This window comes from Gymnogyps californianus, chromosome 19 (assembly GCF_018139145.2).
Source record: "Gymnogyps californianus isolate 813 chromosome 19, ASM1813914v2, whole genome shotgun sequence".
Lineage (NCBI taxonomy): Eukaryota > Metazoa > Chordata > Aves > Accipitriformes > Cathartidae > Gymnogyps > Gymnogyps californianus.
The window spans coordinates 7,721,820-7,735,885 of NC_059489.1; the positions used below are offsets into that span (position 1 = coordinate 7,721,820).

Genomic DNA, 14,066 nt, shown 5'->3' on the forward strand with positions numbered 1-14,066 from the left:
TCAGAATTGTGCCTTTTGTTGCATTGTTCACTTTCATCCAGACTGTATACATGCTGTGTCTTTCTGTGGCAGGCTTAGAGTACCTGAAGCAGAAAAGATAAAGTAATCCTTTAATTCCTAAACATTTTTTTTTTTAAACGAAGTAAGGAAAAATGAACACAGCAAAGATCTTTCAGATTTACTATACCTTAATTTGAAATAGTATCAGCCCCTGTGGAAACAGTAAGGTAGACCAAACTAGTTTGATCATTCTTTTGATCATATCCATCAATTACTTCTCAACTCACCAGAACAAAATTAAAACAAAAATAAATGTGTTCTTTTGTGTAGCATCTTGTTTTACCAATCTTAATCTTGCAAGTAAACCAATGGTCTGACTCTTACAAGTGTGCCAAAGCTATTTCCTGCCCCCCTTTTTCCTCCTTGTTGCTCAGCTTTCGTTTTAAGCCACCACTGTCCTTTGAAACAAGTCTAATGTGCAAGTCCTGTGCTGAAGAAAGAAGGAAGAAGTCAGAGATATTTTCTATTGGAAAACTCTCAGCAAGTAAGGTTTAAACAAAAACTAATTTCACCTCCAAAAGGCACGCTTGTCAGTTGGAAGACAAACTTTAAGTTCATTTCAAGTTTAATCCTATTCCTGATTCAAGGTAGAATAGATCTCTCTCTAATTCCTGTCATTGGGCAAGGGACGCGGAGCCTGTGTGAAATCAACTCCTGATTCTTCACAGCCATGCACAAATGGGATACTTGACCACTACTGAGTTGATAATACTTAGCACATATACAACACTAATTCAGAAGATCTCACTTACTTTACAGATACTAATAAATTTACTTTGCAATCACTCTCTGAAGCAGATATGCATATCCCTATCTATAATCTAGGGCTATTGAGGCAGAGAATGTTTAGCTGGCCCAAATTTTGACAAGTTTTTTCACAAGCAGATACCGAAGCCAAGAAGTGTGGCTGCCAGCTCCCTTGCTGTAATTATTCTGTGCTTTCAATGGGTCTCAAAGCAATTGACACTATCACTTCATGCACCTTTGGAAGCCCATATATCAGCAAATGTGCCCATGTTGCAAATTATCAGGCAGACATCAGCTACTCATGAGTAGTAAGACCATATGGTTCTGCTGATATCAAAACAATCAGCTCTAATCTAAGCCATTTTCTCCAAGGCAGCTGCTTTTTTTGGTTATTATCTGTTCCCCCGTGTTTCTATTCTCGGTGACAGATCAGGCTTCTGTTCTTGAGGAATTCAGTTTTGGCAGCAAGAAATGTTCAGACTCCCCATCATTTTTCATAGACTAATCTATGTTGGGAATTTTCAGTAAATAACATGAAAGTATCAGTGATTGCACACTTTAGGGAAAACAGTATCATTAGGTTCATTTATTTTTCTCCCTAAAGACTTCCAGCTTCTGAAACACATTTTTCTTTCCAAGTGTCTATAGGTTGTATAGTTATCTGATCTTTCTGTTTGCTAGTTGTTTTGTAAGTTCTGTACTTAATGTATCATGCTGTATAGTTTCTTATTAAATTTCAGCACTGATATCTCATACTGATGTTGTGAGGTTTGGTTAAGTTGTGCTTTGAAATCGTTGGATTTCAAAGGAGAATCTGAAAGCACAGTGTTTATTACCCGTATAAATACACTGACTGCATAAGACAGTGTTATTCGAAAGATGATTAGGTAAACAAAAGTTTGAATGGACCCTTGTAAAGCTCTGCTTCTGCTGTTCAGAAGGATCTTTCAAGCACTTGTTGATATGCAGATCAAGCTACAAGACTTACTCTTCTCAGGGCACTTCCAAAGAGAAATGAGTTTGGGGTAATGGGAATGTATTTTTCACATTTGAAAAGGTCTGCGTATCAGATACACATGGCAACCCAAGCACTGAATTCATTCATTCTTATAAATATAAAATAAAGATATTCTAACGTGCATTGCAGACCTCTCCACATAGCTATGGGCTAACTATTGGCCAAGTTTGGCATATAGGATTTCCAGAAAGTTAGCTTGCTGTTAGTGATATATGCATTGGATTGAGGTGTTTGGTGGACCCTATGTTGGGTTTCACTCTACCTAACGATTTGGAAGTATTTCTCAGGCCGAATGCAGCATGATGACGCTTGAACGCCACATCCATCCATTTCCAAGTTTCACGGACTGCTCTAGGCATGAGAATCCTGAGGAGGATGGAGTGTGCTGGGAAAGTGAAAGGGGTAAACTGGCTGCACTTGGAGCCTCTGGTGTCTGATTAGAGCAACCACAGCTTCAGGCATCCCTGATTGTCTGCGGCTGAATACTTGACGCCCACTAACATGTTCCAGCAAAGCAGTCCCACTTCATTTCTGTCCTGCTGTCTGGCAGAGTTTAACATGTTGACGGTATGAGTGACTAATTGCCTGGGCAGACAGAAGATAGATAAGAACAGGGAGGACAGAGGAAGGCAGGTATTCTAGTGCGGAAGAAATAGTAGTGCACAAAACTCCTAGGATGGGTCCACAGTGTGGCGAGTCCCTGCTGTTGGGTAGGGGTGATGGAGAGACACGTCTGGTGGTGGGAACTGCAGCAGTCCCTGAAACAGATGAGTCTGGGAGGGGAGCACACAAGGACCTTGTCGGGGATGGAATGGATGAATGCATGTCTCTGCAGATCTTCACGTTGCCTACAGAATTCATGAACTGCTTCAGCTTCATTGTGTGAAGCTGTTTTCTGAGTGTTTGCAAGGCCTCTGTAATGCGTATGAGGTTTTTAGTTGGTATGACATAATTCTTGCAAATATGCTTGCAGGCTTTTTATTTTGATAAATCATGCATTTGAAAGAAAGCACGCAAATCACGTTTTATATGGCGCCAGTGCCAATCCTGGTGCAGGAATTGAGGGAAGATGGTTTATCATTGTAGCCTGTCTTTGCTTTTTGCTTCAGTTAGTTATCCTAATACTAAGAAATTGTAACCTATCTAGGATTAGCTGTGTTTGAAATTCTTGGTTCTAAACGAAAACCCTTTTTAACGTGTAGTTCCACTTTGAAAAATGAAACATTCTGCTTGTTTTGTATATCCAGATTGGCACAGGAAAGAATTGGCTTCTTTGCTTTCTCTGTTTGAAATGTTTACAATCTGACCATTGTTGGCATCTTCAACTGGGGATGCGAGAGAAAGTGAACTGCTTGTGGGCTTCAGGTCAGTTTTTCAAATTTTGGAGAAGCCCTGAGCATGTATGATGATGAAGCAGCGCTGCAGGCACCACTGATTACTTTTGCAAGCTCTTGTTATACTGTTCATTATAACAGCTTTTGAATTTCTCTAGGTAGGGAGTATTCACTCTTTCCGACCAATATTTCGTCTTTGTAACACCCTTGTTGCGTATCCTGTTTCCTAGCACTGAAGGACTTCAGGGTGGTGTTCCTAAGCATGTGGATGATGTGCCTTGAACTTTAAGGAATGGCGTGTTTTGCATTCAGGATCACATTTCAGTTTGCTGCCTAAAACAGAATGTCACTCACGGCACTGCAGCAAATCCTGCCTCCTGCCCAGCTGCCTCCCTGCATGGCCCCCTGCCCTCCAGCCGGAGCCACCCACCGCTGCTAATGATATGGGCTCCATGGGATTATCACAAACAGTCCAGGATGTTTTTTCTTGTTCTGCTTTCGTGACTTTGGCTTCCCAGTTACCCAGTTGTGTCACGGATAATTACGCTTTTGAAGTCCAGATCCAGAGAGAAATTCACGCGCTTCACTTATGTTTGAACGAGTGAGAGCACGATGCATAAATCCCTCAGTAGATCTATTAATAAATCTTCTGTTGGAGAGGAGTAAAAAGAAGAATCGTGGATTTATTTCTTAGCCCTTTTATTGTTAGTGACCATTTTCTCCTAAAAATCGTCTCCTCTTGCCTTCCCTTATATAGAAGTCACTCTCAAGTTAAAGGCAAGATACTGAGGCTCTAAGCTGCTGTGTACAAGCATACAAAAGTATGTTTTCCTCCTTCCCACTCCCAGCCCTCTTTGTCAGCTTTGCTCCAGTAACTTTGATCCTCTCTTTGCAATTGCTAATTGGCCTGGCAGGGATACTAAGTGACTGAAAATAGCTTCATTCCCTTGGTGTATGCACATTGACAAGGGTCACAGAACAGAAAAGTAGGGCAGAGTCCAGACTTGTGGCTCATGCCAGCCAGCCAGCCGCCAAAAAATGGCACTTGCAGGTGCTGGTTGCTGTACTGCAAGCAGTTCTTTGATAACCAGCAGTCTGAATACTGAATGCTTGCTGCTTCCCGGAATGCAGGTGGAGGACTTGCCTGCATGAGAGGAAATACTGGCATCTAAGTCTTCAGCGTGGGGCAGCAGTGGCTTTCTGAGTAAGCTTTGGATGCCTTTTGTTTTCCTTGAAATGATGTAGCATCATGGAGAGTAGTGCTGTAGGTGACTGCCACAAGGATGGGACCTCCAGAATCCTGCCTCTTTGAAGAAGGCAGTATGGTATAGACCGGGGTAGTAAATCCCAGCTGGCAAAAGCCAGTCCTGTTGTGTATAGGAAATGTGTGGGTGGTTTGGATTGATTTGCAGATCTAGCTGCTTCCTTTTTTGTTTGGATTTACGAGAAGTATATGTCCAAGCCCTGAGTTTGTATGTGATATTAAAAAATAGAATCAAGAGTTACTGACCAAAAGAAAGACTTTCCCAAGACCAATCATAGCATAATCTTATAATATCTCGTTGTGCTTATATATAAGAGAATCTTCTGGAGCAATGTACACAGATCCTTTGTTTTGACCAGAAAAGACATTTTGCCTATGTGAAGGAGAACAAATTTGTGCCATAGGAGATCAAGGGGGAGATGGGCTAGAAGAAGGATGTGAATTCCAGAGCTGCTTCCTACCTCAATTCTGTTAGAGTCCCAGTTTCGCTAAAAAGAAGAAGAAAAAAAAAAAAAAAGGCCTAGTTCCGTGGTAATCTGGAATTGTTTTTGTGATTTCTGGCCTACTTAATGGTGGTCAGATACATGCTCGGCCCAGCAGCATAGCCTTGTCAAAGATTGGATGTGTTGTTCAGCAAACGGAAGAATCATTACTGCAGGCTCCATTAGAGCTTAGCTGGACAAAGCTCCTGGTAAATAAGAATAGCAAGACAAATAGCCATGGGTGACAGCATGCTCCAACACCTGGTGGAATCCAACGCTTTGTCAGCTTTTTTTGGAGGCTTGCCCAAAAGTGTGTCAGGGCTGCAATAATACTCTTTACTCTGAGCTGCAAGGAACTTAATTCATCTACTGCTGCTCATTTTTGGGGGGACTTAAGCTAATGGGATCAGTTTTGAGTAAGGAGAGGGTTGATGTACTATTAGAAGCACTTTCAGCTCCCCAGTTCTCCTTCTTTTAAAGACCAATCCTGTAATCTGAATTTTGTGAATTTCGTCACTTTCTTGTCCTAAAGGGAGTGATATGGGGAGACTGACTGCTTCCCCTTCTGTTTCCACAGATGGTGATGTGGTAAGTGTAGCCAAGCTCATCTCTACCTAGGAGACATTCTCCCCTGAGGAGCAATCCCCTTTTGCTGGACATGCTTACAGAACCACATAGCCATGGACCTCAAGGAGAAGTGTCAGGTAGGTTTCCTGATAAGGATCATGCCCAACTTAAATATTGAGTCCTTTTAATTGTCTTTCATTATTTTGGGTCAAGACTCACCATTTGGCATTATTATGTGATGGTATAATCCATGGTTAGTATCAAAGTTGAGAGTTCTGTCACCTTCACATTCCTAGGGATGTATGTGCTTGTATCAGTAGGTAAAAGTCCTTTGCAGGCTGGGACTGAGGCACCATGGTGGAACAACATAGGTGAAGTATATGCTGCCACATATGCTGTGTCTTTCTTGAGGTTTAAGGTAGGCCTTCAATCCCCTGGACACTTAGCTTGGCTTTATTTGAGAGGCTGAATTCACTGAGAAGATTTTTAAAATAAACTAAGGTGATGAAATCATCTGACTCTAGTTTTTCTGATAAGTGTATGTATTTCTTGGGCAATTGCATGTCTTTCTAGGGAGTGCTGCAGGATAGTATTTCTAGATCTGGTTTAGTAAGTGCCAGATAAGTCTAGATATTGTATGGAGGGGCAATCTGTCTCTTGCTATCTTGCCATGCTTTGAGCTGCAAAGGAGAAAGAAGAGAGAGAGATCTTCATTAATAGCTGCTATAGAAGCTGAAAAGACATATCTGCTGTGGCTGACAGGAGACTGTAAACTTGGCACATGTTACTACTTCCCAAAAGTAAAATTATTTTGATCACTTTAGTGAGTAGTCTGCTGGTCACTTATGTTTTAGCCATGTTTCAGCAGCCACCTGAGTATTAAATGTATTTCTCACTCAAAAAAGTGAACTGGTCCTTATTCTGGATCCCACTCAGAAATGGGACAGGTAGTTTGAGACCAGTGGAGAACATTACGCACGCCAAGCTCTCAGCTGGCTCTGGTAAGAGAAAATTCTTGGCTTTCGTTTTTGGTGTCCCTCTCTCCACCACACTATAAGCTTTGTCTGCCAGATCATATTTGCTGTCTCTCTGTTATTCTGCGTGCATCTGTTTCTTGCTGTTTTGTTTACGGTGCTTCCAACATCAAGAAGTGGTTTTGTTCATTAGTGCAAAGTACCTAGACTCAGATCTGCTCTAAAAGATCACTACAGCAGCATAAGTGACTTAAAAGGTACTCAGTTTTTCACATCAGCTCTTGCACTTGCTTACTAGACTTCTTATTTGCTGGATTTTCTGTTCTGTAGTGTGCTAGACCAGGAAGGCCTGGGCTTACTCATGCCTGAACCTCTTGGTGCTGATATGCTTGGAGGACGTGTTTGAACTATGTTGTTTTATATCAAATTGCTGTATTGCTATGGAAGTAACATTCCGATGAGGATAATTATCTATTTATTCTCTTGTTAATGACATCATGGGCTAATCTGGTATTGATCATTTTAAGGGATGACGCAATTACCATTCCGTGCAGGGGTGTGTTCTGTGTAGGATCTGAGAGTGCCAACACTGGCTTTGCTGCAGCCATGGCAGAGCACAGCGGGGACACTTTCACTGTACGTCACTATCTTTGGTTCATCTCTCTCTTTCTCATATGACATTCTTCATTGTACAACACAGGAAGAGCGTATCAAATTGCTGGACAGGCAGCGGTGTGGACAGTCTTGTAATAGACCTTTAAAAGGCCTATTAGGAAAGTGTCCTGCACAAGGAGATTACGGGGGGAATCATGATGTTCTGAAGTCCTAGTCTCCTCTCCTGACTTACTGAAGTTTTTTCTCCCTCCTTTCTGAATGGGGATTAAAAGTGAAGGCAAGAGATCATCACAATCTTTTCAATAGGAATAAAAAAAAAATTGATACCTACAGCTGCATTTTACAACTTACTTTGTTTGGATTCTGAGGAAAGACCATGGTTTTATTCTTGTTAGCAGTATATTATTTGGTGTTAAGGAGTTTGCCTCTTTTTTTTTTTCAATACTGCAGATCCTTGTTTCATCCCCTTTAAGGTGGAATACATCTTCCTTTCCAAAGTGAAGAAATTGGACACATATATGCTGATAAGGGAACAAATTAACCTGCTGTGTAACCTCAGTAGTAAATTTGATGTGCTAGATTTATTTTAAAATGCTAAAAATAAAATGAACCCAAGTGAAAACATCAGTCCCAAATCTAGTTGAAAGCAATCTCTTTGCTCTAATATATGTGTGTGGTGAAGAGTTAGCACTCCTGGAACAGAAGACATGCTCAGAGCACTGCTGCAGCACAGACATCTGTCACTCAGAAGATGAGAGACTTGTCCTCTGGCTCCAGTCAGCTAATACAGTTCCATTGTCAGAAATGGCTGAGGATCAGAGTTTGTCAGGTGTAATATAGGCCACCTTCCAATTTTTGCCAGAAGCCAGACGCTGCAGAAAAAGGCAGAGAGTATTTTAGGAGCAGTGCCAAAACCTTTTTAAATTAAATGTGCTGATATCTTGTTCTTTCCCCTCTTCTCCTGACTTTTTAATTTTCTGTGTATTTCTAAAGTGAATTTAATACTTGTGAAAGGTGCCAGAATCTCTGCTCTAAGACCCACTCAGCATATACCAAGACAGACAGCAGCATTGATTGCCACAGGACGGTGTGAGGCTCATGAGTTTGAGTTACTTTAGATGTAGGCTGTATTTGCAGCAACACAACTATTAAAAATTATTGACATCATCCATTCCACAGTTACCAATAACAACTGAGCTGTATTACCCCAGTGTAATTGCTGCAGCCTGGATACAGCACCATGTCTCCTGGCCAGAGTCCGGAAATGTATTCAGGGAGTCTGTGCTGTACTCCACACTGCTCCAGCTACAGCACTGTTGGTCCTCAGCTGTCTTGTTCCAGGATGTCTAACAAGAGCTGCAGTCCTACCTTTGGACTGAAAAGTAGCCCAAGTACTTTGCCTCTTCTCATCTTGCCAGTAACTGTATCTCGATTTTTATTCCCTGCTGTTCTCTAAAACCTCAGCTCTTCTTCCAAGGGCTTTTTCACAAACTGATCCTTTTTCCACAGGCGTCTCTCATCTATGCTGCAGTTTTTGTATGGGTCTCAGTCCCTGCCTTTATACTCAGCCTTTTATTTCAAGCCACAGTTTTATCTTCAGATCTCAGGTTTACAGCTTCTGCTCTTTCATTCTGTTATTCAATGCACAAATGCATGTCCTGATGCAATTTATGATACCAGCTGATATCAGAAGGAAGCTACATAGTACAAATTACTGCCCTAGACAAAACACTTTAGAGCAAGGTCTCTCAACAGTGGGGTAAACAAGAAGAGGCAATTTGATCCATTTCCATTTGTGTTCATGACCAAAGCTGGAGTTTTTGAGCTGGAAGAAAGTTGTGTTGGGACCTCTTAACTGCATGAAGCACAAGGGTTATTCCTGGTATTGCACTGTCACCAGCAAGTTGTTTTATTCACATTCATTCAAGTCTCCAGAAGGTGCAGAGCCATGGGAAACAGATCAGCAAGCACTATGATAAGAGGGGGGTGTTACATGTATGTTGTCTGAGGGTTTGTCCATTCTTACCCCATGTTGTTGTTGATCCTTTCTTTTTTCTTACTTTTTTCTTTGTGTTGAAGTGAGTAGGTGAGTAGTTTCTTAGCAGGAAAAGAGGAAGGAAGGAAAAATTGTGCCATTAGGACATTTTGTTCCTCTCTGCGGTTTAAAATTGTTGTCTAGGAAACAAAATGCCCTGCAGAAGGATGAAGGATGTCTTGCCTCTTTCTCCCCCTGCTTTCTGCTGAAGTTACATTAAATGCAGTGTCTGCTTCCCTTCAACTTTGGCTTTAGGAGCTGTGTGAGATTACATACTGATGTGTGACTCAGTGCCAACACAGAGGTGATAACTAGACCCTGCGTTGGGTTTATTGTAAATATCAAGACCTCTCAACCTCTGCACTTCTGGCTTTAAACACGGAATATGGGCTGTGTCTATTTAGGCATCTGAATCTCAGGGAAGGAAAGGAAGTGAAGAGCTTAGCCAGGGAGGATAGGTGAGTCCTGACACTTGTACATGGTCTTCGAAGCTACATGATATGCTGAGACTGGAAGCCTTTGCAGTCCCTGTTTGTTCCATTTGGTACCGGCCAGCTGTAATCCTTGGCAAGCTATTGACGTGGTTCTTGGCTGGGCCAGTTCTTTACCCCTTTCTATATGGAATGAAAGTAATTGGTTTAGTGATTGCTCTGCAGAACTGGGAAGCCCCAGACAGAATTAAGACAGCACGGAAGTAGGAGCTGTATAAAAACCAACATATAAAGGTGCTTCCCTCCAACAATGAGAAGGAAGCATTCCTGTAAACGATGAGAATGAGAGGGAAGGCTCATTCCTTCTTCACCTCCAAAGACCTTTTTATCCCATTACCTGTTGTTCTACCCAAACCTTCCCTGTCTACGCTAATCCTTTGCCTTCTCTGTGCCACTGCCCAGGTGTCAGTAAACGGGGAGCCCCAGGCATGGTGCGTGGCTGTGGAGAATTTACATGCACCTTTGGTTTAGATTGTGTGACTCAGGATGTATGAATATTGGATGCTGAGAGGGGCTTTTGCTGCTTTCTCTGTCAAAAAGAGAAGAGGGAGGGAACACTTCAGACTGGACCTGTAACCATCTCAACTTGTTTAAATAGCAAATGCTTATATTTTTAAATTGAGCTTGAATCCAAAGCTGTGGAGTCATCTGGAAGACTCTCCTAGATTTATGTAGGGGAGTTAGTATTCCTGGGTCTCTGTCTCAATCGAGTCTTTTTCCTTGTCTGCTCAGGTGTTCCTTCCCCTGTAGTATATTTTATAGCACTTTGTCCTGTCTAATTTGCCATCTGCTTTTCCACAGACCCCTGTCTGTCAGCATCAACCCTAACTGTGCATGTAAATGCATCTCTACAGGCAGGGAACCCAGGGATTCTGGCTGCGTCGGCTCTATCTGATGAATGAACCATTCTTACAGACATCTGGTGCTATCCTGGGCAAACTTTCTTCTCTCTCTGCTTTTTTTTCCCCCCCTTTCTCTCCCTCGTCCCCCACCCCCATACACCGCCTCCTTGCTGGATCTGCAGTGTGACTGGAAACAGGCTGAATTAATCAGCAGACTGGTGCTTCACTCTGCTGCTTCTGTCTCATTCTCTGCAGCGCTGGGCTCTGCACAGTCTTGCTCTCTCTCCCTCTTTGCTCTCTCATTTTTGGAGGGCAGCAGCAGTGCAAGTTGCTGGGGAAGTGGCGCAGGAATTTAGCCCAGATGCTCTTCAAGCAGGCTGATCTCTGGATCCCCCACCAAGGCAAATGCCGCAAAGTAAGTTTCTCTCCCTTAACATTTAAATTCAAAATGGCTTTCCCTGTCTCCCTCCCCAGCCTGCATCCTGCCTGATGTGATGGTGCGTGAAGAGCTTTGAGGTTTTGGTGAAAGAGGTTGTGGCAGGACATGAAGCAGTGAATGATGATTTTAGCTAGGGAATGGCTTGGTGTTGGAGGTGATGGGGAAAGAAGCTCTGTTTTAAACTGCAGATTTAACCCTAGAACCAACAGGAGGGACCAGACATGCTTCTAGGTGCTGACTCCTGCTTTGCTGCCCCTCTGCCTCATGACTTATATTTGTCTTGTTTCTTCTGTGGGCTTTGATCTGTAGCTGTTGAACCTCCTTATCCCTTTGAAACATGTCTCGCAGTGCACCTGCTAGGCTGTATCATAGTTTTAGTCCCCAGAGTCTTCAGCTGAAGAAGTGGGGATGGGAAGGAAGCTAACGAGGGGATGAAAGATGTGCTGAAGTTCTGTGGATTTCTGAGCATTGCTGGCCCTGGGAGGGGATTAGCATCCTCTGGAGTAAGCTCTGCATTGGCATAAAGCAATATGCTGTGTGGTGAAGCCAGAATAAACACGGACCCCTAACTGCTCTCTGAACTTGGAGGAATAATGTCACTGGATAAATTACGGTAATTAAAGCTTGACAGTTGTGTAGTACAGGTGAGCTTCAAAGCACTGCATAAACACTGCCTCATCCTGCCAGCAGCCTGGTGGGGCAGGTAACTATGGTTGGGGATTTGCTGCTGCAAAGAGGACCGAAGAGACAGACTGAGGAATGTACAATTCAAAACTGGGCTGTTATCTGGGGAGCGGTCGCCTCTTTCTCTGCCGTTGAGCTGGTACTAGCTGAGGGAGAAGCAAAGCGCCGGGCTTTGCATTACCCATGTAGAAGGGTTGATCATGCCTGTTGGCATCTTACTCTGTGGTTTACGGAGGGCATAAAATGTGAATGTCATTGTCTGGATTAAAATGGACTCTGTTCACACCAAAATGCAGTGGTGATTCAGACAGCTGATCAGCATTGCTTTGGCCAGATCTCTGAGGGATCTGTGCTCCTGCAGCTGTGTCTCTTTGCAATGTAAGTCTGCAGGCCCTGTTAGTGATGAGCTGCGGGGAGCCTCAAAGCCAGCGTCCACACTGGAGCCCCCGCAGGCACCCAGTTACCAAACTGTGGGGGCTCTTTTGTCCAGGGGCAGGGGGAGGTCTGGGCTGCCTTTCATACTATTGCTGCAGATGGAGGAAGGAGACAGTTATTGACTATTGCTCTGTCCATTAATTTGGGCAGTGCTGTGCTGAAGACTTTGCTTGTTTCATTTGATTTGAGACCACCAACAGCTAAGCTGTGGCTGCCAAGCTCATGTCAGGTGGCATTTAAACCAAGTTTAATAGCTGTGTTCGTTGTGCCTTCTGGTACCTTTCCCGGCATGTCCAGTTTTAAAGGCAGTGGTCCCCACAGAGCCATGATCTGCTTGATGGAGCTGCCTGAATCGTGCAGGTATCAACACTTATTTCTTTTTTCTGTGCTTTCCAGTAGTGTTCAGGTGGATTGGTGAATATTATAGTCTTCACAACTACTACAGTTGGTAGGGAGTTGGTAGTCCCATTATAGAGATGAGAAACTAAGGTGCAGAGGAGCATCTGATTTTCACACTGTCATGCAGAAATCTGTGGCAGAAGGAAGAACGGAATCCAGCTGTCCTGACAGTTAGTCCAGAGTCTTAATCAAAAGCTCATCCTGTGGAGTAGGAATGTGTCAGGGTGGAGGCTTCATGTAGCCTGGGTCACTAGAGAAGCACTCTTGCTAGGAGTCAGTGATCAGACCTCTTTGGAAAAGGAACCAGGTGAGCACAAAGAAAGACAAAAAGCATGATCGGGAACAAGGATGTAGGTAGTAAAGGGAAACTTTTGCCCTGAGTGGCCTGTACATTGGCTTTGCTGGCTACATCTGTATCATTCTGTAGCATGGATATGCCATTTTAGGCAGTCTGAGCACTAACTCAGCAGCCCAGAGCTATAGCATACTGATGTATGGTTTGCTTTAGAACAAGAATAAATCCCTCTCTAGCACTAGCCTGCTGTAAGAAATGTTGCCCCAAGAAATTGCATGCTGTTGTGTGTATGATGTCTGCCATCCTCTCTGATGAGACCCAAAAAAACCCACTATGTGTCATATTGTGCCTTATCCTAAGCAAGAATCTGACTTACAGTACTAAATGCAAATATATTTGGTGGAGTTACTCCTTCTCATGTGTTTCTGAAACTGTGAATAATGCTTACATTTCAGGAGGTGTAATCCCTGAAGTAGATTAATAGCCTGCAAAATGTCATTGTTAAATTAAAAACTGCCTTCTTTTTGTGCTACGGAATGCAAAATAGCTCTCAGAAAAAGGAATAACATTCTGCTGCCCAGTTTCCCGCCTCCAACTGTTTAAATCTGAAAAGCAGTTGAGTAGCAGTGTTAAAAGAGGGGCCCAGTGTGTGCAGCCTGGAAAGAGGGAAACAATCTGACAGCTGCCTCATAGGGGTTTTCCGTACCACTCTGAATCAGAGGGGTGGATCTGCAGTCTGTGAAAACTGAAGCTTCTAGCAAATGTTCTGTTTTCTATTCCCTTATTTGTTTAAACAATCTTTGTAAAGGCAGTTACATTCAAGTATACAGCAGTCTTGGTGAGAAGCCCTTATTCTGCAAGAGACTGAATCCACAGAGGATGGAGGATGATTCAACCCACTTTGCTCTGTAAAGCGAAGAATATGTTTGTGCTCCAGTATTATTTAAAAAAATGTTTGGCACATGTGATACAACACCACATATTATATCAACATTTACTGGTACAACAAATAAATATACTACTATGGATGTGTAATGGCTGTATGAAAATATGAGGACTTAATTATACTAATAGTTTGTGTCCATTTCTCACCTGTATACATTCTGACCTCTGCTTGTTTGTTCCTCTTGAAGGAAGGAGCAAGACCTCTATCTTTCATCAGATAGCAGAGAGTGTGAGAATAGCTGATAAACTTTTCAGATATTCTTGAATAGTTCTATGTGTAAAAGAACAGGATGGGAATTTTAGGAGGAGAGATCAGGAACCAGTGGTGATTTTATGTGAAGATGAAGGTGGGCTGCGGGAAGCAGACATGAGTAGGTGGTGATGCTCAGGAACAACTTCACATTGTGGGAGGAAAAATCAGAAGATAACCATTCTTCTCC

At 42.9% G+C, this 14,066-nt stretch overlaps 1 protein-coding gene across 4 annotated transcripts in view; it reads left to right on the forward strand.

Annotated features, from left to right (window-relative positions):
* Positions 1 to 14,066, forward strand: part of TMEM94 (transmembrane protein 94) — a 53,012-nt gene that overhangs the window by 2,946 nt on the left and 36,000 nt on the right. For 2 of the 4 annotated variants that reach the window (XM_050908672.1, XM_050908674.1), the window contains exon 2: positions 5,483 to 5,609. In XM_050908672.1, coding sequence (XP_050764629.1) covers positions 5,586 to 5,609 — 24 coding nt within the window. In that variant the 5' untranslated portion in view covers positions 5,483 to 5,585. Of the gene's footprint in view, positions 1 to 5,482; positions 5,610 to 10,790; positions 10,845 to 14,066 lie in introns of those variants that run through there. The other 2 variants (XM_050908671.1, XM_050908673.1) reach the window with 1 other exon arrangement.